The sequence below is a fragment of the Narcine bancroftii genome, chromosome 12 (genome assembly GCF_036971445.1).
Source record: "Narcine bancroftii isolate sNarBan1 chromosome 12, sNarBan1.hap1, whole genome shotgun sequence".
In the NCBI taxonomy this organism is placed as follows: Eukaryota; Metazoa; Chordata; class Chondrichthyes; order Torpediniformes; family Narcinidae; genus Narcine; species Narcine bancroftii.
The window spans coordinates 73,965,048-73,992,156 of record NC_091480.1 but is presented as its reverse complement, the minus strand read 5'-3'; the positions used below and the strand labels follow the sequence as shown (position 1 = coordinate 73,992,156).

Below are 27,109 nucleotides of genomic sequence, written 5' to 3'. Positions count from 1 at the left end.
TGTGGGATACAAACCCTGATCTGGTCCCGATCACTGGTGCTGTAAAGGTGTTGTGCTAACCGCTACGCCAACTCTGCCACTTGATCTTCCCCTCTAATTGTTTCTGTTTTTCAGAATGTACACCAATTCCGAACCGGACCGGCTAACTCCCTCTCCGCCAGATCAGCAAAACTGCCAGCAGTTGGTTCCTGGCCCACGTTACCAGCCTTTCCTTCATGACCAGTATATGAATGCCTTGCCACAGGGCAGATATTACAATGGGGAACGAACTGTGGCCCACACATCCAAACACAGGGAAGACATTTCAAACCCTCATCGCTGGTTCATGTCACCGGTACAACAGTCTAGCACCAACCGCCTGGATTTCGGTGCATATGATCCTGAATATGCAGGAAATGCATTTATGACTTACAGTATGAAAGGGTTTCCTCTTCAAGCAACCCCCCATGCCCTTGGTTACTACCAGGAGCATCCATTCAATTCGGGGAATAGCTGGGGGACCAGGGGAACTTCTCAGTATCACCACAGCAAGCCTGGCTCTGCGCTGACCTGGTACAGACCTGTCGATGATATCAGACCAACACTGCCCAATGTAGAGAACAAAAGCAAGGAAACAGAGGACTCTTCCTGGCTTGAACCTCCCTCAGTGAAGTCAGCAGACTCCTCGGATTCAGGACTGTATGAGGTTGATTGTAAACGGAGGAAGGTGTCTCCTTATACCTCGAGCACCGAGAACTCGCCTCCCAATCAGAACAGCGAGAAGGAAAATGGAAGAGATACTGGGTACTACAGCTTTTATGCCAATTGAGTCACTCCCTTGGCAGTGATAGACAAGTCCAAGCCCATTGATACAACATCTGTGTTGCAAACCAACTTTGCTTCAAGCCCCCAGGCTGATCACCATCTCACCTCACCACTCATCACTGGGGGAGGGGGGGGGTGAAATCTGGCAAATTCCTGCAAAGTTGTCCTGAAAAGAGAAAGAGAGAGAGAGGGATTCAGAATATTGAAGGATTTAAAACTCCCTCTGATACAAAGTGAGGTGTGAGCTATCCACAGAATTTTGAGGGCACGCTGTACGAAGGGTTGCTCCTCTAGTTAACGTGATATAAATGGGTGTTGCAGGAAAATAAATACATTTCATTCAAGAACAATCTTATCTTTACTGGTAGGTTTTCATTTTCAGATATGTCTTTCTCTATTACATAGGGTACCAGCCTGATAACCGTACAATTGCAATATACAGAGAAGAAAAAGATCATAAAATTGGTACCAGTTGTAGATTGTTGGAAGTGTCTGATGATTGCAGAATGATATCCTTTTAATAAATATTTACTATGTTTAAAGAGGAACTGTTTCACTTTAAGAACGGGCTTTTGTAATTCAATATTTTTCATCAAATTGCCGATGAAAAAGTGGCAAGATCATGGCTGGCAATTTCAACACGAGAATACTGAAGACAACTGTCCTGGCTCTCTTGTGTAAGGGAGGTGCACAGTATTGGAGTGGTCTGAAAGTTGACCAAGCTACATATTTTGTTTAAAAAAATTGTTTTATTTCTATTAAACAAATTAATTGCTCAGTAAAAGAAACAGCTGTGCTGATAATATTGCAAGTTTGCATCCCTTCCACAAACCGCTCTTATCCATGCAATTTCTTTCCCTCTCTTCCCAATAACCGTATACCCTGCTCACTAACTCTCCATTCCACCATCTCCCCAATCCGGGAAACTGACATCCTGCAGCAGGATTCCACAACACTCTTTTTCCAATAGCGGCTATTTACAATTGTGACGATGTTCCTGGCAGTTCTACCAATGCCCCATCCTGATGGCAATCAGAGGTGATAAACTTCTGCCTGATGTATTGTCCGCTTGCTTCAAAGGCGTTGTGGCCAATTCTAAAGCCTTGCCCAATGCCCTCTGATATATCAGGTTTCAATTCAAGGTTCATCAGTACAGCCCAAACAGTGTAAATGGCATTGAGGCGTGGAGAAGACGATGGTGGTTCTGTAATTACAGATATTATGTGGAGGTTGCATGTAAATATGTTTTATGTAACTAGTAAATTGTAAATTGCTTCAACAATGGCTTTGAGATGAACCATTCAACGAACTTTGGTACTGAACGCAAATGTGACTTAAAAATATTGATGCACAATAAGTTATATTGAAAAGAAATGCTCCTGTGTCAGTGTTAAGTGTGAAATCTTTCTTGAGCATGGAGTTTTATTCCTGACTAATTAATTTATTCAAAAATCCTTGGTGTACATTACTAGTTTTGTACAGGTTAATGTAGTATATGTTGAATAAATGTACCTCAAATGCCCAATGGCTGTAGCTATTTCATTTTTAATAAAAAAAAGAAAAAGTGATTTTGTTGGATGTTTATAAATCAAAAAAATTAATTTATATTCCCAGCTCTCATAATTTTATTTAATTTTACAAAAAGTACAACCCATATTTATCTAAATATAAGATTTTTCTGACTCTCCATCCCATAGGGATGATGATTCCTTCCAGTCAATGGGGTTTGATATGAGGATACCCCACTTCTTAGAAAGGAGCAGCGTGTGCGTGAATAGATTTAGGTGAGTAGGGGATTGCACAGACCCACCCACCCTCTTGACATCCTCTCCAAGAACCAGCGGCATGGTGAGGTCCAAGACGGCTGGGGGAAGTTCTGTGAGGGTTCGTCCGACCCTTTGACAGGTCTTGTTTTTCATCCTGCAGGGTGTCTAACCACCCTCCGCACCAGGCAAGGCTGGTTGGGGGGGTGGGGGGGGTGGGGACTCGCCGACCATGCGACAGTTAGTACTGGGTTCATGGTACCAGTAGCGCTCAGATGAGTGACCTGATGGGAAACGTGGAAAAGGAAGACAATCTGTTACATATAAACTAGATATAACAATCAAACAAAAGGAAATAATCAGTTATAACAAGACATCTCAAAAGCACATTTGAAACATTACCAACATTGGAACTCAGCAAGAACTGCAGCCAAATTATTTGCATGTTCTAGAGCAGCCATTCTTAACCCTTTTTTCAGCTATGGCCCCACCTCCGCCCGCCTAGGACTGCTCAAAATTTGAGGCCCCTTTCCTGTGCAGCAGGCAGGTTTTGGTTTCTTATATACTCCGATGGAGTACATAAAAAACATAAAAAATATTTGTTAAGTGGGTTCTTTTGCCCCCAAGGCTGTCTGTAGGCACCGAGAATGCTTTTATTCAGACCACACACAGATGTGGTAAGGTCTGATCAATCTGGACAGGTGTCGGATTGCAGGTGGATCATAAAAATTTTGATTTCATTGTTGATACCAGACCTTGTGTCCTTGGGGTTTTATACACATTTCAAACAACTTACTGTCCTCTCTCAAGTGGTCCAAAATCTTAACCTACTTTGTGCTTCCGGATGATTGAGCAGTCTGCTGTGAGCTGTTGAGAATGAATGATCTGGTGAGTGCTGATGTAGACATTGGTTCTGTAGGGAAGCAGTGCCTACCTGGTCCAATATTATTTAGCATATCTTCTGCTTCAGGGTGTATGCATGATGATGTGGAAGTTGAAATGTACTGTAGGTGCGTCTGATCTGTGTGGGGAGTCCCATCAATATTTCCTGACTCGACTTCACAACCAGGCTAATCTTATTCATTCACCAAAAGGCAAGTTCTGGTTATGTTTAAAAAAAATTGTAAATTTGTCACTGCACAAACAAGCCCTTCCATCCAACCTGTCCATACTGACCAAATTGTCCATCTTGACTTCCTTTCCCCTGCATTTTGCTAATATCCCTCTAGACCTTTCCCATTCATGTACCTGCCTTTTAAACATTGTAAATGTACCAATTCTACAGCTTCTCATGGTGGCTTGATCCACACCCCCCCAACACTGTGTGAAAAAGTTGCCCCTCAAATCTATTTTCAATCTTTCTCTTTTCACCTATGTTACTAATAAATCAGGTTCCACCACCTGAGGCCAGGTTAGCACATTGCCCTTCATGGTCTCCAAAGGGATGTGGTCAGGTTGAGAGAGTGGTCAAAAGGAGTTGGGCTACCAAAAGTGTGGGGGTCGTGAGCACGCAGCAGGTTGGATCCCTGAACCTTCTCAATTGGAGTTGAGATTATCTCGATCACAATGTATTATAACAGCAAAATGGGGTGTTCAAATTTGCATTTATTTGGCATCCAATTGTACAGTACAACCCCACAAAACAACGTTCTCAGCTCTACAGTGCAAAACATACATACAGACAACAGACAAATGATACATACACACAATACATCTATTGAAATAAATATAATTAGCAAACAATTGTGTCCTGGAGGGTAGTTTCAGCATTCTCACTGCCACTGGGAAGAAGCTGTTCCTCAGTCTGGTGGATCAGGCTCTGATACTCCTGTATCTTTGTCCCGACAGGAGTAGCTGGAATACGCTGATCGCAGGGTAATAGGGGTCCTCCCTGATTTTGTGAGCCCTCTTTAAATGACAATCCTGGAAAATCACATCAATAGGGGGAGGGGAAGACGACAGTGATCCTCTCAGCCACATTTCTGGTCCTGTGCATTGACCTTCCATCTGAAGCTCTACAGCAAAAGTACCACACCGTGATGTTCTTGATAAAGCTCCTGTAGAAAGTGGCTGGTAGCCTTGCCCGCCTCAGCCTTCTAAGGAAGTGCAGTCCCTGTGGCACCTTCCTGACAAGTGAGATGTTGTGTGTCCATGGTAGGTCAGTGGTTAAATGAACTCCAAAGAACTTAGTGCTCTCCTCTCCACTACAGAGTTATTGCTGTGTAGTGGAGGATGGTTGTTTCTTGTCCTGAAGTCCACCATCATCTTCGTCTTGTCCACATTGAGACCCAGCTTTTTGCTCTCACACCATTTTATGAGATTTTCCACCTCTGTAGTGCGACTCCTCGTTGTTGCTGATGAGGCCGATGACTGCCATCTGCATCTGCAAACTCCGTTAGAGCTGGATTGGGCGCTGCAGACACAGGTCAATAGTGTGAACAGGAGCAGACTGAGCACACAGCCCTGAGGCGTGCCAGTGATCAGCGTGATGGTGCTTGTACTGCTGCTGCCCAACCTAGAGAAAAGTCTTTCCATTAGGAAGTCCAGGATCCAATCACAGAGAGAGATGTTGAGGAGTCCCAGTGAGAACAGCTTCTCCACCAACCTCTGGAGTGGGGGGGGGGGGGTGCGATTGTATTAAATGCCGAGCTGAAGTCGATACTGGCGTATGAGATGTCATTCTTCATGTGGGTTACGATGGAGTGGAGAGGCAAAGCTATAGCATCATCAGAGGTTCCACAGCTTCTGATGCAAGCTTCATCCTGACCCCGGCCTCCCTCGTGTACTCCCTCTCCCTGACATGCCAACCTTCCCCTCCCTCCCTTGTGTCCTTCCTACCCTCCACCTCCTGATCCACCTCCCTTCCTGATACCCTCCACCCCATTGACCTCCCCCCCATCCCACCCCAACCCCTGCCTGCTCTGAACCATCTCCTCTGACCTTCCCCTCTTGGAGATGGAACGCTCTGTCCTCAGTAGAGATCACCCATCACCCATACCTCAATGAGTTCTGTGCACGCTGCGATACTGAACTCTTCTTCCTTCGGCTCCATCTCCCTACTTCCATAATCAGGATTCTCCAACCCTCCCCCCACTACAGACCCCTTCTCTTCTCCCAAGTTAAAGCTTTTCCCTCCTTCTGGACACCTTGTTCTGGTCTTCTGCCTGATCTGGACATTTATATTTCTAACTGTTGCCGTGACATCAACCGTATTGACTACACCACTCCCCTCACTCATTCCAATTTCACCCCCTCAGAACGCCTGGCCCTCCACTCTCTCTACGCCAATCTGAACCTCACTGTCAAACACGCAGACAAGTGTGGTGGTTTTGTGGTCTGGTGCTCTGACCTCTATCTGGCCGAATCTAGATGACAACTCTCAGCCACCATCTCTTACTGACCCCTCCAACAGGACCCCACCAAAACTCATAAAACCACTGTATCACGCACTATCTCTGAACTCATCACTTCTGGCCACCTCCATGGCACAGCCTCCAACCTTATTGTTTCCAAACCCCATACCACTCGTTTCTACCTCCTACCCAAGATCTACAAACCCAATTGTTCCGGCAGACCCATCGTGTCCGCGTGCCCCTGCCCCACTGAATTGGTCTCCACTTACCTCAAGTCTGTTTTGTCCCCCTGGTTCAGTCCCTCCCCACCTACATTTGGGACACTTCACATGCCCTCCATCACCTCAACAACTTCCAGTTCCCTGAATTCGATCACCTCATATTTACCATGGACATCCAATCCCTATATACCTCCATTCCCCACACTGAAGGCCTCAAAGCCCTTCATTTCTTTCTGGGCAATGGAACCAACCAGTCCCCCTCCACCACTACCCTCCTCTGGCTGGCAGAACTTGTCCTCACCCTCAATAATTTCTCCTTCAACTCAATCCACTTTCTCCAGGTTAAAGGGGTAGCCATGGGTACTCACATGGGCTCCAGCTATGCTTGCCTTTTTGTTGGCTATTTGGAGCAATCCATGCTACAAGCCCATGCAAGCAAGGCCCCTCATCTCTTCCTCTGCTACATCGATAACTACTTTGGTGCTGCCTCATGTACCCATGGTGAGCTCATCAACTTTATCCACTTTGTCGCCAACTTCCACCCCGACCTCAAATTCACTTGGTCCATCTCTAGCAACACTCTCCTTTTCCTTGATCTCTCTGTCTCTTTTATGGAAGACAAACTCTCAATGGACATTTTGTACAAATCCACCAACTCCCACATCTACCTTGATGACACCTCTTCCCACCCTGTCCCCATGTAAGGATTCCATTCCATTATCTCAATTCCTCCATCTCCATCGAATCTGCACCTAGGATGAGGACTTCCATCACCCTGGCCCCCTACACCCCCCCCCCCGACCCATGCACAACAAGGACAGGATTCCCCTGTCACTCAACCAGCCTCCATGTCCAACACATCCTCTTCCGCCATTTCCACCACCTCCTACGTAATCCCACCACCAGACACATATTCCCCTCCTCTCCTCTCTGCTTTCCACAGGGACTGCTCCTTCATCATCCACTCCTCCCTCCCCTCCTTGGGACCTACCATGTGACCGCAGGAGATCTTCCACTTGCGCCCACACCTCCTCCCTCAGCACCACTCGGGTCCCAAACCGTCCTTCCAAGTGAAGCAACATTTTACTTATGGATCTGCAGGGGTTAGCTGCTGCATCCGGTGATCCTGTTGTGGTCTTCTCTACATCGGAGAGACTGGATGCAGACTGGGAGATTGCTTTGTTGTGCACCTTGGCTCTGTCAGATGCCACAGCGTAGGTCTCCCAGTGGCCACCCATTTCATGCACTGCCAGACTAAGACCACCCGCAAATTGGAGGAAAACCTCATCTTCCAACTGGGAACCCTCCAGATGACAGTAACATCGATTTCTCCGGTTTCCATTAAATCAGCCCCCCTTCTTCTTCCCCCAGCGCTCTCTCTCTCTGTCTCTCTCTTCCCTTTTCTCTTTGTCTCCTTTCACAGAGCCAAAATCCATTCTTACTTCTCTTATCATATCCAATTAACTCCTTTTGTTTGTTTTCAGATCTCCTCCCCCTCCCATTCTTCCACTTTTCTCTCCCACTCTTTATTGAAGAAGGGCTCAGGTCTGAAACATCGGTAAGACATCTTTACCTCCTATGAACAGTGTGAGACCAGCTGAGTTCCTCCAGCATTTCTGTATTCTTACATCTGCAGACGTTCGTGGTTCACCCCAAATTTAAATGGGTCCCAGTGTCTCCGGGAGGTGCATTTTTATACGTTCCATCACTAAACACTCAAATCACTTCTTAAGGTAATCATTATTCTACAGTAAAATCCCTGGTTTCCAGCACCTATAGGAATTGGAAGATGCCGGATAAGTATATTTTCCGGTTGCTTGAGATTGCGTGGTTGTGTGGATTGCTGAACTAATGTCAAGGTGTGCCAATTTTAAACTTGCACATTTTTACCTATTCCTTTTCCTCGATTTTTTTGCTGGTTGCTTGAGGCTGCTGTCCGCTTGAATTCCAGATTTTACGGTGCACTTAAAACAAAGATTATACACAACAAAAGATAAACAGCGAAGATTTCCCAGGCTGATTTTTCCTTTCTTTGGGGTGAAATAGAAAAGAACTTGAAAAACCTTGGTTGCCTTTACAAAAATCTGGGTGGTATGGTTAGCATAGCGGTAAGCGCAATGCTATCACAGCGCCAGTGAGCCGGGTTCCAATCCGACGCTGAGTGTTACAGAGTTTGCACATTCTCCTTGTGTCTGCGTGGGTTTCCTCTGGATGCTCTGGTTTCCTTCCACCCTTCAAAACATACAGGGGTTGTAGGTCAATTGGGTATAATTTGGCAGCACGGGCTCATGGGCCAAAGGCCCTGTACTGTGCTGTATGTCCAAATGAAGTTCAATTAAATCTTATAATCAGAATCAGAATCAGAATTTATTGTCATGAACAAGTCACGAAATTCGGTGTTTTGCGGCAGCGTCACAGTGTAAACATTCATATAAACCTCTTTTACAACAATAAATAAAAAAATAAAATAATGCATGAAAAGTAAGGCATTGGTTTATCGATCATTCAGGAATCTGATGGCAGCGGGGAAGAAGCTGTCCTTGTGCCGCTGGGTGCTCGTCTTCAGGCTCCTTTACCTTTTTGCCGATGGTAGCAGAGTGAAGAGGCCTGGGTGATGGGGTCTTTGAGGCTAGAGGCTACTTTTTTAAGACACCGCCTCATGTAGATGTCCTCGATGGAGTGGAGTCTGGTGCCTGTGATATTGCAAGCCGAATTAACACCCCTCTGGAGTTTATTCTTGTCCTAAGTGTTGGTACTTCCATACCAGGCAGAGATACAGCCAGCCAGAATGCTCTCCACCTGTAGATGTTTTCAAGTGTCTTTGGTAATATATTGGATCTCCTCAGACACCTCACAAAGTATAGCCGCTGGTGGGCCTTCTTTGTGATTGCATCAATGTGGAGGCTCCAGGACAGATTCTCAGAGATGTTGGCACCCAGGAATTTGAAGTTCTTGACCTTCTCCACTGCTGACCCCTTGATGAGGACTGGGTTGTATTCCCCTGACTCCCTCTTGAAGTCCACAATCATATCCTTGGTTTTGCTGACTTTGAGGATAAGGTTGCTGTCATTACACCATTCAAAGAGCTGATCTATCTCCCTCCTGTACGCTTCCTCATTGCCGTTTGTGATTCTGCCGACAACTGTGGTGTCATCGGCAAACTTGTAGATGGCATTGGAATTGTGCCTGGCCACACAGTCGTGGGTCTATAATGAGCAGAGCAGTGGGCTAAGCTCGCATCCTTGGGGTGCACCTGTGTTGATGATCAGTGAGAAGGAGACGTTATTTCCAATTCGTACTGACTGTAGTGTTCCGATGAGAAAGTCAAGGATCCAATTGCAGAGGGGGGGGGTACAGAGGCCCAACGTTTCAAGCTTCTTGACCAGCACTGAGAGAATAATGGCGTTGAAGGCTGAGGTGTAGTCGATGAAGAGCAGCCGAATGTATGAATATGCTGATTTCAAGTGCAGAGCCAAAGATATTGCATCTGCTGTGGAGATATTGTGACGATAGGTGAATTGCGGTGGATCCAGACCTTTGTTTAGGTTCGTGTTAATTCTGGCCATGACCAGCCCCTCAAAGCATTTCATTACAGTCGAAGTCAGTGCTACTGAGCAGTAGTTGTTGAGGCAGCTCAAACTACTCTTCTTGGGCACCGATTGGGATGATTGATGACCTTTTGAAGCAGGTGGGAACCTCTGACTGCAGCAGAGATTGAAAATGTCCGCGAACACTCTGGCTAGTTGGTTGGCGCAGATTTTCGGTACCATGCCAGGCTCGCCATCAGGGCAGGTCACCTTGTGAGGTTCTTGAATGATGTTCTGACGTCGCCCTCAGAGACAGATATCACAGGGTCCTCAGCCTTTGCAGGGATGTCCCCAAGCATTCTCTAACTGCTGAGGGACTTGTTGACTTCTGAGGTTATGAGAGTTTATTGGAATATATAAAACAATGTACTAAAATCCTTACTTGATACAGTACATAAAATAGACCAACAATTAATTACCACACGAGAGAAGCAAAAGATAATAAATATAAAAGGGTAGATTGTTAGTTGCAGTGAGTAGAAGAAAATGTGACGTTACGTTAGTGCAGGCTGACAATCACTGCAATGGGAAATACTCTTGTGTTTACTGCACCAGCCTATCTGTCTCTCCTCATATCCTGAGCAACATACTGTCTTCTCTGTACATTGACTCCTTTCCGTGAAACCCCTCCCCTTTCTGTCCCGACCCATCTGACTCCTTTCCTCCAGATCACCATCCCTCTCCATTCAGAGAGCTCCACCTCCCCCATCATGTCACCCTTTTTCTCTTCTACCCTCCCCACTTATTACCTCCTACCTGTTAGCCTGCTCTCCTCCCCTTGCCCCTTCCTCCCTTCTCTTGTCCCATTTTAGAAAATTCAGACATCTGCCTGCTTTATGCTCATACCTTGATGAAGGCCTCAGGCCCGAAACATTCGCTTTGATTGCCTATTGTTTGCTACCCATTGGTAGTCGCTCCTGATGAGTCGCTCCTGTAGTTTTGTGTTTCGCAAGCTTTTCAATTTCACAAGTTCAGGGTATACTGAAACACAATGCAGGTAATTAAATGTGACTGAACTGATATAATGTAGGAAATATTTAATGTTTCACGAGGCCTGTCCAATTATAGAATCGGTATTAAAATTTGATCGAATAGCAAATATTGTAAGAACAAGCAGCATAAATTCTATATAATTTTCCATCAGGTTTGTGTTCAAAGTGCTTTGCCTTTGTTTGCAGTGCCATCTACTGTCAACCCAAGGATACACGAAACTGGGCTAAGTGTAGACCAGATAAAACACACAGAAATGCTGGAAGAACTCAGCCAGTCTCGCAGCATCTATCTCAGGTAAAGATACAGTGCCTTCCATGTTGTTTGGAACAAAGACACATTCTTTTCCTTTAATTGTCCCTGTGCTCCACAGTTTTAAATTTGTAATCAAATAATTCACATGTGACTAAAGTGCACATTCCAGATTTTATTCAAGGTTATTTGTAGACATTTTGGATTAACTGTGTAGAAAATTTTTTTTATGCATATAGCTGGTGGCCTACCCTCTAAACGGATGTAAACCTCCTCCGTCCCTCTGACATAACAGTTGAACCCGCTGCTTTTACTGTGCGGAGAGTCACTAGTGTGCATCATGCTGGACGCTAGTGATGCTTGATACGTACCAGTGACGTGGGCGAGAGTGGGTTTGATGGCAAGCGATGGGTGTGAGCGTACCAGGGGGGCAATGTTTGTGAATGCCCCATCCCCCTTGGCGCCGAGCCTGCTTTGGAGTCTGTGGATCCCATTTTTCAACCTGAGGACCAGAGTTGTGTCAAAGAAGCCATTATGAGGCTGGAAAACAAGAATAAAACAGTAAGAGACATTGCCCAAACCTTAGGATGACCAAAATCAACCGTTTGGAACATCATTAAGAGTGTACTGGTGAACGCAGTAATTGCAAAGGGACTGGAATTCCAAGGAAGATCTCCACAGCTGATGACAGAAGAATTCTCATTATAGTGAAGAAAAATCCCCAAACACCTGTCCAACAGATCAGTGACACTCTTCAGGAGGCAGGTGTGGATGTGTCAATGACAACTGTCTGCAGAAGACTTCATGAACAGAAATACAGAGGCTGCACTGCAAGATGCAAACCACTAGATGGCCACAGAAACAAGATGGCCAGGTTACATTTTACCAAGAAGTATTTAAAAGAGTCTGCAGAAGTCTGTAAAAAAGGTCTTGTGGACAGATGAGACCGAGATTAACCTGTATGAGTGTGCTGGCAAGAGCAAAGTGTGGAGGGGTAAAGGAACTGCCCAAGATCCAAAGCAGACCACCTCATCATGGCGGGGGTGTTTAGGCCTGGCCATGTACGACTGCCCCAGGTACTGGCGCTCTCATCTTCATTGATGATGTAACTGCTGATGGCAGTAGCAAAATGAATTCTGGGGTGTATAGAAATATCTGCTCAAGTTCGAGTAAGTGCCTTGAAACTCATTGGATGGCGCTTCATCGTACAGCAAGACAATAATCCCAAGCGTACTGCTAAAGCAACAAAGGAGTTTTTTAAAGGGAAAATTCTTGAATGGTCAAGTCAGTCACCCGATCTAAATCCATTGGAGCACGCCTTCCATATGCTGAAGAGAAAACTTAAAGGGACAAGTCCCCAGAACAAGTAGGAGCTGAAGATGGCTGCAGTGGAGGCCTGGCAGAGCTTCACCAGAGAAGGTACTCAGCACCTGGTGATGTCTATAGCCACTTTCACACTGGCACTTTAACCAGTAATTAACCACCAATCTACTGATTAATGTGCCAGTGTGAACGTTCGCAAACCGGTGCGTGGGCGACAGATCGCCCCAGGGATGAACTGCCTAGGGAGGGTGTATTATCGCCAATTCATTTTGAATCAGTGTACTGGTTTGCCTAGTGTGAAAGGGACAGGGGTTATGCAGGACATCACTGCTGGAGGATAGGCGCCCCTTTGCTCTGGGACGCCGGATAGTGAGTGTGAAAGGGTGCAGAGCACCAGTTAACATTGGGCCAGTGTGAACCAGTTTGTTGAACTGCCAATTTATGAGTTAGCCAATGTGAAAAGGACTTATGGATCACAGACTTCAAGTCGTCATTGCATACAAGGGATATAGAACATAGTACTAACATGACTAATACCATTGCTACGTCCCAACTATTATGTTGCCATCAGATTCCTGAATAATCAATGAACCAAAGGCACTGCCTCACTTTTCGTGCTCTATTACTTTAATTTTTTTAATATTAATGTCGTGCGATGGTAATAATCTGAACGTTTGCCCTGTGACGCTGCTGCAAAGCACCCAACTTCATGACTTGTTCATGACAATAAATTCTGATTCTGATTCTGGTGCCCTGAAATGAGGGGACTATGTATAAAATGTGCTGTAATTTCTACATGGTCAATCCAAAATGACTACAAATAACCTTGAATAACATCTGGAATGTGGACTTTATTCACATGTGAATTTTTTGATTACAACTTTAAAATGGTGGAGCACAGGGGCAAATAAAGGGAAAAAGTGTCTTTATCCCAAACATTATTGAGGGCACTGAACTGCACATTACCAATGTTCCAGGCCTGAGCCCTTCTTCAAGGTACAAGCAAAAAGCAGGCAAGAACCTCGATTAAAGACTAGAGATTAAAGGGGGAAGAATGGAAGGGGAGGAGTCCAGACCAACAAAAGGTGTTCATTGGATATGATAAAAGGAGAGGTGAGAATATCCAATGCAACGTCACATACTAACACATCTATGTTTCTCCTCCCCTCTCTGCCTTCTGCACGGGACACTCCACCCGCGACTCCCTCATCCACTTATCCCTTCCCACTAGACGCTCCCTTGGTACTGACCATTGTGACTGCAGGAAATACTACACTTGCGCCCACATCTCCTCCCTCTCTACCATTTTGGGATTCATTCAGGAGTCTGATGACGGTGGGAAGGAAACTGTCCTTGAATCTGGTGGTGAGTGATCTCACAAATGAATTTTCTTCCTGGGGGGTGGTGAAGAGTGTGGCCGGGATGGAATGAATCTGCAGGGACCGCTCCCTCCATGACTCCCTTGTCTACTCCTCCCTTCCCACCAATCTCCCCCCTTGCACCTACTCCTGTGATGGCAGGAGATATTCCACATGTACCACACCTCCCTCACTACCGTTCGGGGCCCAAACAGCCCTTCCAAGTGAATTCACTTGTGAATCTGCAGGAGCTTTCCACTGCATCTGGTGCTCCCATTGTGGCCTTCTCTACAATGAAGAGACTGGACACAGATTGGGAGACTATTTCGTTGAGCACCTTTGCTCTGTCCGCTGCAATAACGGGGACCTCTCAGTGGCCAAACATTTCAATTCCACACTGACATGTCTGCCCATGGCCTCATCCTCTGCCAAAATGAGGCCATTGCAAAGTGGAGGAACAACTAATATTCTCCAACCAGACGGCATTAACATTGATTTGACTGGTTTCCATTAGGCCACTTCCCTGTCTCCCTCTCTTCCCCATCCCTCTGTTCCCTTTCCTCTAGCTCTCCACCCCCTTCCCTCTCCAGAGAGCTACCTCTTCCGCTGTCACCTCATCTTTTTTATCCTGCCCTTTACATATGAACTCTTTCCCATGGGCCTGTGCTCCTCCCCCTGCCCCTTCTCCCCCCACCTTTTCATTCAGGCACCTTCCTGCTTTTTGCCCATACCTTGGCAAAGGGCTCAGGCCCAAAATGCTGGTTATATACTGTATCTTTGCATACTATGGACACTGGGTGATCTGATGAGTTTCTCCAGCACTTTTATGCACTAAAAATATATCTCTGTTAACTACCAACTTCTTTAAATGCTACATCAGTTGGAATTGGCATTTTCTCAATTTTCTTCAACACTTTCCAGTGCTTCCATTTGCCTTCATTGTCCATCACCAAAGATTTTCCTTCTATCAGGGTTGACAAGCCTCTCTTTGCCTATTCCTTGAAGAAGGGCTCAGGCCCAAGCGTCGGCAATATACCTTTATCTCCTATGGATGCTACAAGACTGGCTGGGCTCCTCCAGCATTTCTATGTGCTTTTTCAATAAGCCTCTCACTCGTGTCTGTTCCTTCCCACACTTGTGCTTTCAGCCTATCTCCTCCAGGAGATGCAACACCTGGGTTTCTTTCTGTTCTTATGATCCAGGGCAGGCTCAGGCTCACTCTCTCCATGTGAAGCAGAGATCAACATGCTTCCTCCAGTGTAGTTCACTGCACTTGGTGTTCATGTTTCCCTCTCCGCACTGGAAGCCAAATAGGGATTCAATGATTGTTTTGCTGAACCCCTCCCTTTGGACTGCAAGGGTGATCCTATTGTTTACATTTTTTAGAGAGACCAGAGGCTCTTCTGGTCCACAAGCCTGTACCACCCAATTACATTCGATTAACCTACAACCCTGGTATGTTTTGAAGGTTGTGAGGAAACCAGAGCCCCCGGAGGATATCCACATAGACATGGGGAGAACGTACAAATTCCTGGGTTCGCTAACTGTGAATTCTTCACTTCATTGCCTTTGGCTTCTTGCGATGTTCCAATGAAGTCCAACACAAGGTTAAGTTACAACTCTCATCTTCCCATTACGCATGTTCTAGCCCACAGGGATCAATATTGACATCAATGGTTAAGATAAGCAGTCCAACCAAATCAATTGTCCTGAAAGGTCAACAACCTTTAAAATTCTTTCCCTATCTGACCTGTGGACTATACGAGGCTACTTTGCTAATTGTTCTGTGCACCAAGGGACAGTGGAAGCATATTGTTTGTGCGCTATCCAGGCAAGTCAACCTGGGCAGTACAACAGGTTGTGCAAGAATAAAAAGTGCAGGAGGCAGTGTTACTCCAACTTTCCTAACAGAAAGACCACAGTCTGTCTGGGTCGGTAGCAGAATGTTGAGCACTGCTACGCTGAGCACTGGCACATATCAGGGCTATGTGCTCAGCCCACTCCTATTCATCTACTCACCCACGACTGCATCACCAGATCTAGCTCCAACAGTGTCATCAAGTTTGCAGATAACACAACAGTCTTTGGCCTCATCAGCAACAACAATATAGAGAAAAGGTGGAAAATTTTGTGATATGGTGCAGGAATAACAACCTGAGTCTCGACGTGGACAAGATGAAAGAGATGATCGTGGACTTTAGGAGGACCAGGAATGACCACCTTCCAATACACATCAACAATTCTGTTATGGAGAGAGTGGAGAGAACCAAGATCCTTGCAGTTCAATTAACAAGCGATTTATCGAGGACACTCAACATCTCCTCACTTGTCAGGAAGACACAACAGCGACTGTACTTCTTGAGAAAACTGCAGCAGGCAAGGCAACTGGCCACCATGTTGTCAATCTTCTGTAGGAGTTCTACCAAGAGTGTCCTGGCCGGCTGCATCACAGTGTAGTGCAGAGAAATGGATCGGAGGTCCATCCATGAGAGCATAAGAGTGGCAGAGAGGATCACTAGAGTTCCCCCTCCCCCCCCCGCCATTAAGGTGATCTACTGGGATTGTTGTCTGAAGAGGGCGCATAAAATCATTGAGGACCAGCTGCTCCCGTCGGGGAAGAGATCCAGGAGGATCAGAGCCAGCACCACCAGGCTGAGGAACAGCTTCTTCCCACAGGCAGTGAGAATGCTGAATGACCAAAGGAACTGCTCACACTCACCCTCCGAGACTCTCATTGTCACAAAACATTATTATCTATTTATTTTGACATGTGCATACTTGTCCTACATATGTATTGTTTGTCTGTGTGTGTTTTGCACCAAGGACCAGAAAACGCTGTTTCATTGGGCTTTACTTGTGCACATTGACCACCGCCAGTGCACATTGACCACCGCCAGTGGGCTGATAACGCCTCAAACCGTGCATCTTGGCGCCTCACAGTTTGGCGGGCAGCAACCTCCTTTGAAGAAGACCGCAGAGCCCACCTCACGAACAAAAGGCAAAGGAGGAAAAACCCAACACCCAACCCCAACCAACCAATTTTCCCTTGCAACCGCTGCAATCGTGTCTGCCTGTCCCGCATCGGACTTGTCAGCCACAAACGAGCCTGCAGCTGACGTGGACTTTTTACCCCCTCCATAAATCTTCGTCCGCGAAGCCAAGCCAAAGAAAGAGACTTGTACAATCAGATGTCAATAAATTTGACTTGATAAGACAGAAATGCAAGGTAAAGTGTTAAAAATCATTCACTTTTACTTCAATCTGCCATCAAGTACTGCCTTGCATCCAGGCAGCACAGACAAGCATTCAATCTCTCCCCATGTCAGCTCTTCTTGGAACACACTGCTCTTCCTCCAAAAGCAAGAAGCTTCTTGGACAGCAGAGTGATGCAGTAGGTTATTTTCTCGGTATATTAATTCTGACAAACCCGAACGCCCTCATTGGACAGATTTGGAACTGAAATCTGTACAGAGGTATTCTTTCGCTTCCTTATTGGGAGCTGCTCTTCCTTTTACAATTTCTAAGATTAATACACACCTTTAACCCAATACTTAAACATACATTATGGATTTGGTTTCAATTTCGCAAAGTTTTTATTTAAAGAATGTTAGTTTATCTACTATTATTTATTTTAACTTTTTTTCTCGTCTATAATGGATCAAGCCTTTTCTTTTTGGAAAAGCAAAGGAATTGTCTATTTTTCAGATCTGTTTATAGATGGATGTTTAATGTCTTTTGAAACAATATCTAACAAATATAGTATACTGAAGTGAGTCAGAGGAGGAGGAGCTTGCTGAAAGTGACAGGGTCAATTGGTCAAGGGGCCAATAAAAGGAGTGAAAGGGAGGGAGCGGCCAGCGAGGAATGGAGCAGTGAAACTTCTTGGCTTTGGCTTATCAGGCTTCGGCGAAAGCAGGCAAGGGAAAAAGGTAAGCTGAGTTATTTGCCTTCGTATTCAGAGTCATGCCAGTAGGGTTAGTGCTCTGTACTGGGTGTTAAATGTGGGAACAATGGGTGACCTCCACCCTCCCAAATGGCCACATCTGCACCAGGTATACCGAGATGCAGTTACTAAGGGAGCGAATTAGGGATATGGAGTTGCAGATTGATGACCTGCGGCTTGTAAGGGAGAGTGAGGAGTTAATCGACTCAACTTTCAGGGCGATAAATACTCCAGAACCCGTGTCAGGTAAGTGGGAAACCGTCAGGGGGGGAAAGAAAAAAGCGAGAAAAACGGAGAGCACACCAGTGACTATCCCACTCAGCAACAGTTATGTTGTGTTGGATTCTGTTGAGGGAGATGACCGGACAGAAGATGGCCACGGGCACCAGGTCAATGGCAATGAACCTGGCAGAGTGGTGCAAAAGAAAAGGAAAAGGAGAAATGCAGTAGCTATTGGGGACTCCATTGTCAGGGGTACAGACAGGAGGTTCTGTGAGCCAGATAAGTATACCCGCATGGTGTGCTGCCTCCCTGGTGCAAGGGTACGAGATATCACAAATCGGGTCCAAAATATTCTGAGGAGAGGGAGAGCAGCCTGATGTCTTGGTACATGTGGGTACAAACGACATTGACAAGAAAAGGGAGGAGGTAATGAAAAGGGATTACAGTGAGCTGGGACGAAAGCTGAAAGACAGGAACGCTAGGGTGGTGATCTCGGGATTACTACTTGTTCCAAATGCAAGTGATGAAAAGAATGTAAGGATAAGGAAAATGAATGTGTGGCTGAGGTGCTGGTGTACAAGGCAAGGATTTGGCTTCTTGGATCATTGGGATCTCTTTTGAGGAAGGCATGATCTTTCCAAGAGGGACGGGTTGCACCTAAATCCAAAAGGTGTCAACATTTTGGCAAGTATGTTTGGTACAGCAGTGGGGCAAGGTTTAAACTAATTTGGCAGGGGTATAGGAACCAGAGTGATAGGGAAAAGGGTAGGGAAGATAAAGTAATGGCCAGGAAAAGTAAAATAGGAAAAGTAATGTTGGGAGGAGAAAGTAAAAAATCAGATGGTGCAGTGAGTTTTCGGGTCAATTTTCTTTGGCTTGGCTTCGCGGACGAAGATTTATGGAGGGGGTAAAAAGTCCACGTCAGCTGCAGGCTCGTTTGTGGCTGACCAGTCCGATGCGGGACAGGCAGACACGATTGCAGCGGTTGCAAGGGAAAATTGGTTGGTTGGGGTTGGGTGTTGGGTTTTTCCTCCTTTGCCTTTTGTCAGTGAGGTGGGCTCTGCGGTCTTCTTCAAAGGAGGCTGCTGCCCGCCAAACTGTGAGGCGCCAAGATGCACGGTTTGAGGCGTTATCAGCCCACTGGCGGTGGTCAATGTGGCAGGCACCAAGAGATTTCTTTAGGCAGTCCTTGTACCTTTTCTTTGGTGCACCTCTGTCACGGTGGCCAGTGGAGAGCTCGCCATATAATACGATCTTGGGAAGGCGATGGTCCTCCATTCTGGAGACGTGACCCATCCAGCGCAGCTGGATCTTCAGCAGCGTGGACTCGATGCTGTCGACCGCTGCCATCTCGAGTACCTCGACGTTAGGGGTGTGAGCGCTCCAATGGATGTTGAGGATGGAGCGGAGACAACGCTGGTGGAAGCGTTCTAGGAGCCGTAGGTGGTGCCGGTAGAGGACCCATGATTCGGAGCCGAACAGGAGTGTGGGTATGACAACGGCTCTGTATACGCTTATCTTTGTGAGGTTTTTCAGTTGGTTGTTTTTCCAGACTCTTTTGTGTAGTCTTCCAAAGGCGCTATTTGCCTTGGCGAGTCTGTTGTCTATCTCATTGTCGATCCTTGCATCTGATGAAATGGTGCAGCCGAGATAGGTAAACTGGTTGACCGTTTTGAGTTTTGTGTGCCCGATGGAGATGTGGGGGGGCTGGTAGTCATGGTGGGGAGCTGGCTGATGGAGGACCTCAGTTTTCTTCAGGCTGACTTCCAGGCCAAACATTTTGGCAGTTTCCGCAAAGCAGGACGTCAAGCGCTGAAGAGCTGGCTCTGAATGGGCAACTAAAGCGGCATCATCTGCAAAGAGTAGTTCACGGACAAGTTTCTCTTGTGTCTTGGTGTGAGCTTGCAGGCGCCTCAGATTGAAGAGACTGCCATCCGTGCGGTACCGGATGTAAACAGCGTCTTCATTGTTGGGGTCTTTCATGGCTTGGTTCAGCATCATGCTGAAGAATTATGGTGTTAAGAAAATTACAAAGAAAAATAGTGGGCAGAAAAATCAAAAGAAAAGGTTACAGAAGTCACTAGATATTAAAAGGACAAAGAGCATAAGGGCACTTTATCTGAATGCTTGCAGTATTAGAAATAAGGTTAGTGAATTTGAGGCGCAAATTGGTACCCATGCCTATGATTGGGTAGCCATCACGGAAACATGGCTACAAGGTGACCCTAAATGGGAATTAAACTTTCAAGGGTATCAGGTGGTGCAAAGAGATAGACAGGATGGTAAGGGAGGTGGAGTTGCACTCTTAATCAAAGATGAGCTCCAGGCAGTAGTGAGGGATGATACAAGATCTAAAGAGCATAATGTTGAGTCCATTTGGGTAGAGATAAAGAATAACAAAAGGAAAAAAATTATTGGTGGGTGTTATATATCGCCCACCAAATAACAATAGTTTAGTGGCACAGGAAATAAATAGAGAGATAAGTGAGGCATGTAATAATGATACGGCAGTAGTCATAAGGGACTTTAACTTCCACATAGATTGGGAAAATCAAGTTGGTCGTGGGAGTCTGGAAGAGGACTTCATAGAATACATCCGCGATAGCTTTCTTGAGCAGCGTGTTAAGGAACCAACAAGAGAAAATGCTCTTCTGGATCTAGTGTTGTGCAATGAGATAGGTCGAGTAAATGATGTAATAGAGACCATCTGGGAAATAGCGATCATAGTATGATTGAATTTCTCATTCAGATGGAAGGGGAAATAGTTAGATCTAAAACTAATATATTATGCTTAAACAGGGGTGGCTACCATAGGATGAGGGAGGAATTGGGCAGACTGGACTGGGCGCACAGGCTAATTGATGAAACAGTTGAGGAACAGTGGAAGATTTTCAAAGAAATATTTTGTAATGCTCAACAAAAATAAATTCCGGTCAGGAAAAAGGGCAGCAAGGGAGGGAAAAATCAACCGTGGTTAACAAAGGAAATAAAGGAGAGTATAAAATTGAAGGCGCAGGTGTACAAAGCTGCAAAGAGCAGTGGGAAACTGGAAGATTGGGATAACTTTAAGAGACAACAAGGGGTTACAAAGCAGGTAATAAGAAATGGGAAAAAGGATTATGAAAGTAAATTGGCACAAAATATAAAAACAGAAAGCAAAAAAATTTTATAAATATGTAAAATGGAAGAGGGTGGCCAGAGTTAACATAGGACCCTTGGAGGATGAGAAAGGAAAACTGGTAGCAAAAAATGAGGAAATGGCCGAGGCATTGAACAAATATTTTGTGTCAGTCTTCACGGTGGAAGATGCGTCCACCATGCCCAAGTGTGGAGTTAAGGATGCGAATGTTGGGGAGGGCCTTGATAAAATAGTTGTTACAAAGGAAGTAGTGATGGAGAAACTAATGGGACTAAAGCCAGACAAATCACCTGGTCCTGATGATATGCATCCAAGGGTTCTGAAGGAAATGGCAGAAGTTATAGTTGATGCATTGGTGGTCATAGACCAAAATTCCTTGGATTCTGGGCAGGTCCTGGCAGACTGGAAGACAGCAAATGTCACGCCACTTTTTAAGAAGGGATGTAGGCAGAAGACTGGAAATTATCGGCCAATTAGCTTGACGTCTGTAGTTGGAAAAATGCTTGAAGCCGCCATTAAAGATGAAATAGTGAAACTTTTGGAACGTAAGGGTTCAATCAGGCAGACGCAACATGGTTTTAGAAAGGGAATATCTTGTTTGACAAACTTGTTAGAATTCTTTGAGGATATAATGGGTGTGTTGGATAGAGGGGAACAGGTTGATGTTGTATATTTGGATTTCCAGAAAGCGTTTGATAAGGTGCCGCACAAGAGACTTATCAGTAAGTTACAGCAAAATGGAGTCCGGGGAAGTATATTGGCCTGGATTGAAAATTGGTTGTCTGACAGGAGGCAGAGAGTCGGGGTAAATGGGCGTTTTTCAGGTTGGCAGAGAGTGATAAGTGGGGTGCCGCAGGGGTCGGTGTTAGGCCCACAACTGATCATCATTTACATTGATGACTTGGAGGAGGGGACAAAATGTGGTGTAGCCAAGTTTGCGGATGACACCAAATTGAGTGGAAGAGAAAATTGTAATGAGGATGTGGAGAGTCTGCAGAGGGATAGAGTTAAGCTGGATGAGTGGGCAAAGGTCTGGCAGATGGAGTACAATGTTAGTAAGTGTGAGGTTATCCACTTTGGCAAGAAAAATAAAAGAGCTGAATATTATTTAAAGGGTGAAAAACTACAGCATGCTGTTGTGCAGAGGGACTTGGGAGTGCTTGTGCATGAATCGCAAAAAGTTAGGTTGCAGGTGCAGCAGGTTATTAAGAAGGCAAATGGAATGTTGGCCTTCATCGCTAGAGGAATTGAATTCAGGAGTAGGGAGGTAATGTTGCAACTGTATAAGGTACTGGTGAGTCCGCACCTGGAGTACTGTGTCCAGTTCTGGACTCCATATTTGAGGAAGGATATACTGGCTTTGGAGACGGTCCAGAGGAGGTTTACTAGGTTGATCCCTGGGATGAAGGGGTTGACTTATGATGAAAGATTAAATCGTCTAGGATTGTATTCGCTCGAGTTCAGAAGAATGAGAGATCTTATAGAAACATATAGGATTATGAAGGGTATGGATAGGATAGATGTAGGAAGGTTTTTTGAGCTGGCCGGGGAAACTAAAACCAGAGGATACAGACTCAAGATTCGGGGGAGTAGATTTAGGACAGAGATGAGGAAAAATAGTTTTTACCAGAGAGTAGTGAACGTTTGGAATTCTCTAACCAGGGAAGTGGTTGAGGCTGCCTCATTAAACATATTTAAAATTCGGTTAGATAAATTTTTACATGATAGAGGAATTAGGGGATATGGGGAGAAGGCAGGTAGGTGGAGTTAGGTCATAAATTAGATCAGCCATGATCGTATTGAATGGCGGACCAGGCTCGATGGGCCATTTTTGGCCTACTCCTGTTCCTACTTCCTATGTTCCTAAGTCACAATTTTTTTTTACATAATTTCGAGTTAGATAATTTTTGAATAAGATAGCACCTAACTTTCTTGTATCATATCAACCTGATTTGTGTGATGCTCTTTTTCATTTGAATCCTTCCCATAAGGGTTTAATAGGTAATATTTACAATAATTTATTAAAATTGCAAACAATCTCTTATGATAAAATTAGGGGAGTTTGGGAATTGGAACTTCAGTCACTTCTTCCAGAGCAACTTTGTGAAAAAGATTTTTTGGAATGGTTAATACCTCTCCATTATGTGCTCGACACTCATTGATTCAAGTGGTATATCGGGTTCATATGTTGAAAGGTAAAATGGCCTGTCCTATGTGTGATTGGAGAAGTATTCAACAGATATTTTCAAGATTTTGTCAATTATACTGGGTATTCGATTGCAACCTAATCCACTGATGGCTGTTTTTGGAATTATAGTTCCAGAGGTGGGTTGAGTTTCCACTTCTGCACATCGGGTTGTAACCTTTACTACACAGATGGTCAGAAGAGCCATTTTATTTTATTTAAATTGATGCTCAATTTCTGTCATGTTTGTTTAGAAAAAAAATTAGAAGTTGCACTTTTGATGTCTCTGTTAAATTGAAGAGACTTGGTGCCCTTTATAAACTATTTTCATGAGTTCATTTGTATTTAGACTTTACTTTCCATTCTGGATTTCTGGTTTTTTTTATTTGGCAAAGAACAGATAGTTTGTACTGATCCATTGTCGTGAACTCTCCGTTTAGGCTGCCCAGCCTTTGTTGTTGTTGCTCTTTTTTGTTTATTTTGGTGGGTTAGATGGGGTTTTAATAAGAAGGTTTTTCTATTTTTTGAATACTTCAAATTGAGGAGAAAGGGATAATAATGTTCAATGTTATACGTTGTATTGCAATATATTGATGTTTGTTTTTACTTTTCAAATCTGTATTCTGTTCTCCTCATGTATTGTTTACTATGTTTAATAAAGATTGAAAAAGAAAGAAAGCTGTTGCCTCACAGCCCCAGCACCCACATTTAATCTCAACTTCAGACGCTGCGTGGAGCTTACACATTCTACCCCTGGCCATGTGGGCTCCTGCCAGGTGCTTTGCTTTCCTCTCACATTCCAAAGAGATGTGATGGGTTAATTGTCACCGTGAATTGCCCCTCACTTGTATGGGAGGCAGGAGAAGCCAGAGGGAGAGTTAATCGGAATGAGCAGAAAGGAAATGAGGGAAAGGGATCAATGGGAATGTTCCAGAAGTACAAACGTCGAGCAAGGACAACAGCTGCTAGTGTTTGTACACACCTCTCATTTTGAGGGTGGGGGGGGGGGGGGGCGGGGCGTGGGGAGAAATGGTAAAGAGAAAACTGTTGACGTGGCAGTTAATACAACGCCTTTACAGCACCAGCGATTGGGACCGGATCCTGTGCTGTCTGTAAGGAGTTTGTACAGACAAACAATTAAAAAAAAACACACCAAGTACTCAGATGTTTCAGACACAATTATATTTTTAATAAACATTCTTTAAAGGTGCCCCAAGAACAAGGTGTTAAATATAATGTCAAACTATGCTCAAATAGAGGCTTTATATTGCGTGGATATTTGTCTCAATGATGCAAGATCTATTTGAATATTGCTTCAATCGTGGTCATATAAAAATACCTCAGGATTTCTAAAATTCACAATCAAGACAGAATGACATTTTTTCCACCAGCTCCAGACCTGCAGTAACATTTGATACAACTCCTGAAAGTCGTTTCTGCACCTGGCTCAGTCCAGAATAGCCCAATCTTGACATGTGGCATTCAGGAGCTGTACCAATCTCAAGGCTAATGGAGGTACCATCCGCTGGATTTTCACTTGGATGGAAATGCACACTAGTCTTGCAGTAGGTAAGGGGCAACTGGCAAAGCTGCAGCGACACAGTGGTGTGAGGAATGTGTTGCCATGGAATGGAGGGATAAGAAAATGTGCGGACTCAAGTGATTCGGCTCCAGTCACGCTCCAACCCTCAAGTGCAATAATGAGAGCAGCCTCTCATCAACCATGTTGTGGTCATCAAGTGGTGAAATGTTTGCTCCTCATTGGGCACATAACCCATCCGCAATCAAATGAACATCCCACAGAACTGGTCTCACCAATGGGAAAATGGTTCAAAATATTGGTAGAAACTGATAGCTAATAAAGTGAGGCAAAGCACAGTATTGGAGAGGCTGTGGGGCACAAATGGGATTTTCTTATTCCTAACTTTGTTGAGTAAAAAGTAGAAATTCCTGGAAAAATGTACTTGAGTCCCATAGAGCAAAACTGTTCACCAGAAAGTCAGGAACTCCAAAATTAGGGATATTCACATTGTATTTTACTTCTGCACTGGGGTAAAGCTCCAAAAATGTACTCTTTCAAACCCTGATTGCAGAATCTAACAGCAGAATAACTTTGGTCAGCATTGATGTAGAAACAGTTTTATCTCCACCAACTCCCTCACTTCCAACCACTTGCTTTTACTTCTTCCCACAGGCAGCATGAATGCTGCACGACCAAAGGGACCGCTAACACTAAACATCCACGACTCTTGTATTCATGAAGCAATATTTGATTATTTTTGAAGACTTGTCCTGCATATGTATTGTCTGTCTGCTTGTGTGTTTTGTCTGGTGGTGTGTCCGCACGTTTTGCACCGAGGACCGGAGAACACGGTTTTGTTGGGTTGTACTTGTGCAATCAGATGACAATAAACTTGATTCACAGAGAATGCGATGAAAGGCCATTATGGTTCCAGACCTGCTGGGACCCAATGAAATGCCCTTCTAACGGTAACAACTTTGAAGGTTCTGCAGCTTCAAGAGGGATGCCAGAGTTTGACCTCATTTTGCCAGGGGGTAGGAATAGAGTGGGAATTGAAGTTCAGGATGGTCTGTATTTCGTTATTCCTTATTCTCCCAAAAGCAAAAGGAGCAATTTTTGGATAGTGCTAGATTATTGGAGGGGGCAGGCAAGCAGCCAATTGACTTTAACATTCCCCATAGTATCAGGGAACTCCACCAGTGTTGGCAGAGAACCAACAATTTTCAACAACTAGAATGAGCAAGGCTCGGAAACAATGTGTGATTCTCTCCCCTTTTCCCAGAGGATCACACTGAAAAGCACCCAAAATCAAATCTGCTTAATGTGAATTCTTTCATTCCTGTACAAAAGCTTAATGTCCAATTCCCCACTGACCAACACGCAGAGGAAACAATGATGGTGGCCACCAATGCACAACTCATTTGGTGATTAGATAAAATCAAAAAGATGTTGACACAAAAACCCACAATCAAAAGGGTTGTGGTTGGAAAAAAAAGACCAAATTTGAATCAAGATATTAAAAGCCTGAAGTGTGTTTGTTGGTAGCTGCTTGTGCTTCATGTTCAGTTGCTCCCTGATCAGTGACCCCTGATCAAGGATGTAGTGAAACACAAGGTCTGTCAACACTGCGATTTTAGTAAAATACAAGAATGTTGGAGGAAATGCAGACTGGGAGATTGCTTCATTCAGCACCTTAGCTCTGTCCACTGCAATAGCAGGTATCTCCCAGTGGCAACCCATTTCAATTCTCCACTGCATTCCCATGCCAACTCATCTGTCCATGGTCTCGAGCACTGCCAGACTGAGACCACCCGGAGATTAAAGAAAGAACACCTCATATTCAGTCTGGACACCCTCCAAAAAGATGGTAATAACATCGACCTCTCTGGTATCCATTAGCATCTCCCCTCCAACCCCCATACTTTTCCCTTCCTCTAACTCTGTTCCTCTCTTTTCCCCTTTCCCACTGTCTCCCTTCCTCCAGGCCTGCATTCAAAGCCAACCTCTCCCTCAATCAATCCTCATCTTTCCTCTCCTGTCCATTCCCAATGATCTCCTTCTGCCTGTTGCTCTACACTCCTCCCCCCCCCTCCCACCCACCCTTTCTTCCCTTCTCCCCCAGCCTTTTAATTCAGGTGCCTGACTGATTTTTGCTTATACTTTGAGGCCTGAAACATTGGTTAAATCTCTTTACCCCCTATGGATGCTGCAAGACCTGCTGACTTCCAACATTTTTGTGTTTTTACTACTTCAAGGAAGCCAGGAAATAATGGAGAATGCATGAATAGAATTTTCATCTTCCAACGATATACAAGGCCTATGACAACTGCAGGTATGGTGAAGCGAGTCAATGTAAAAAAAAAGTCAGACATCCTGTGTCAACGAATTCCTGCAAACCTTGATGATTAGGGGCTTTGCTTTATTTCCACATTGAATCTACACACCAT

At 44.9% G+C, this 27,109-nt stretch overlaps 1 protein-coding gene across 2 annotated transcripts in view; it reads left to right on the top strand.

Moving 5' to 3' along the window:
• tbx21 (T-box transcription factor 21) overlaps positions 1-2,329 on the top strand; it is a 50,203-nt gene extending 47,874 nt beyond the window's left edge. For both annotated transcript variants that reach the window (XM_069906003.1, XM_069906004.1), the window contains exon 6: positions 115-2,329. In XM_069906003.1, the coding sequence (XP_069762104.1) occupies positions 115-808 (694 nt within the window). In that variant the 3' untranslated portion in view covers positions 809-2,329. The remainder of the gene's footprint in view (positions 1-114) is intronic.
• The last annotated feature ends 24,780 nt before the right edge of the window (positions 2,330-27,109 follow it).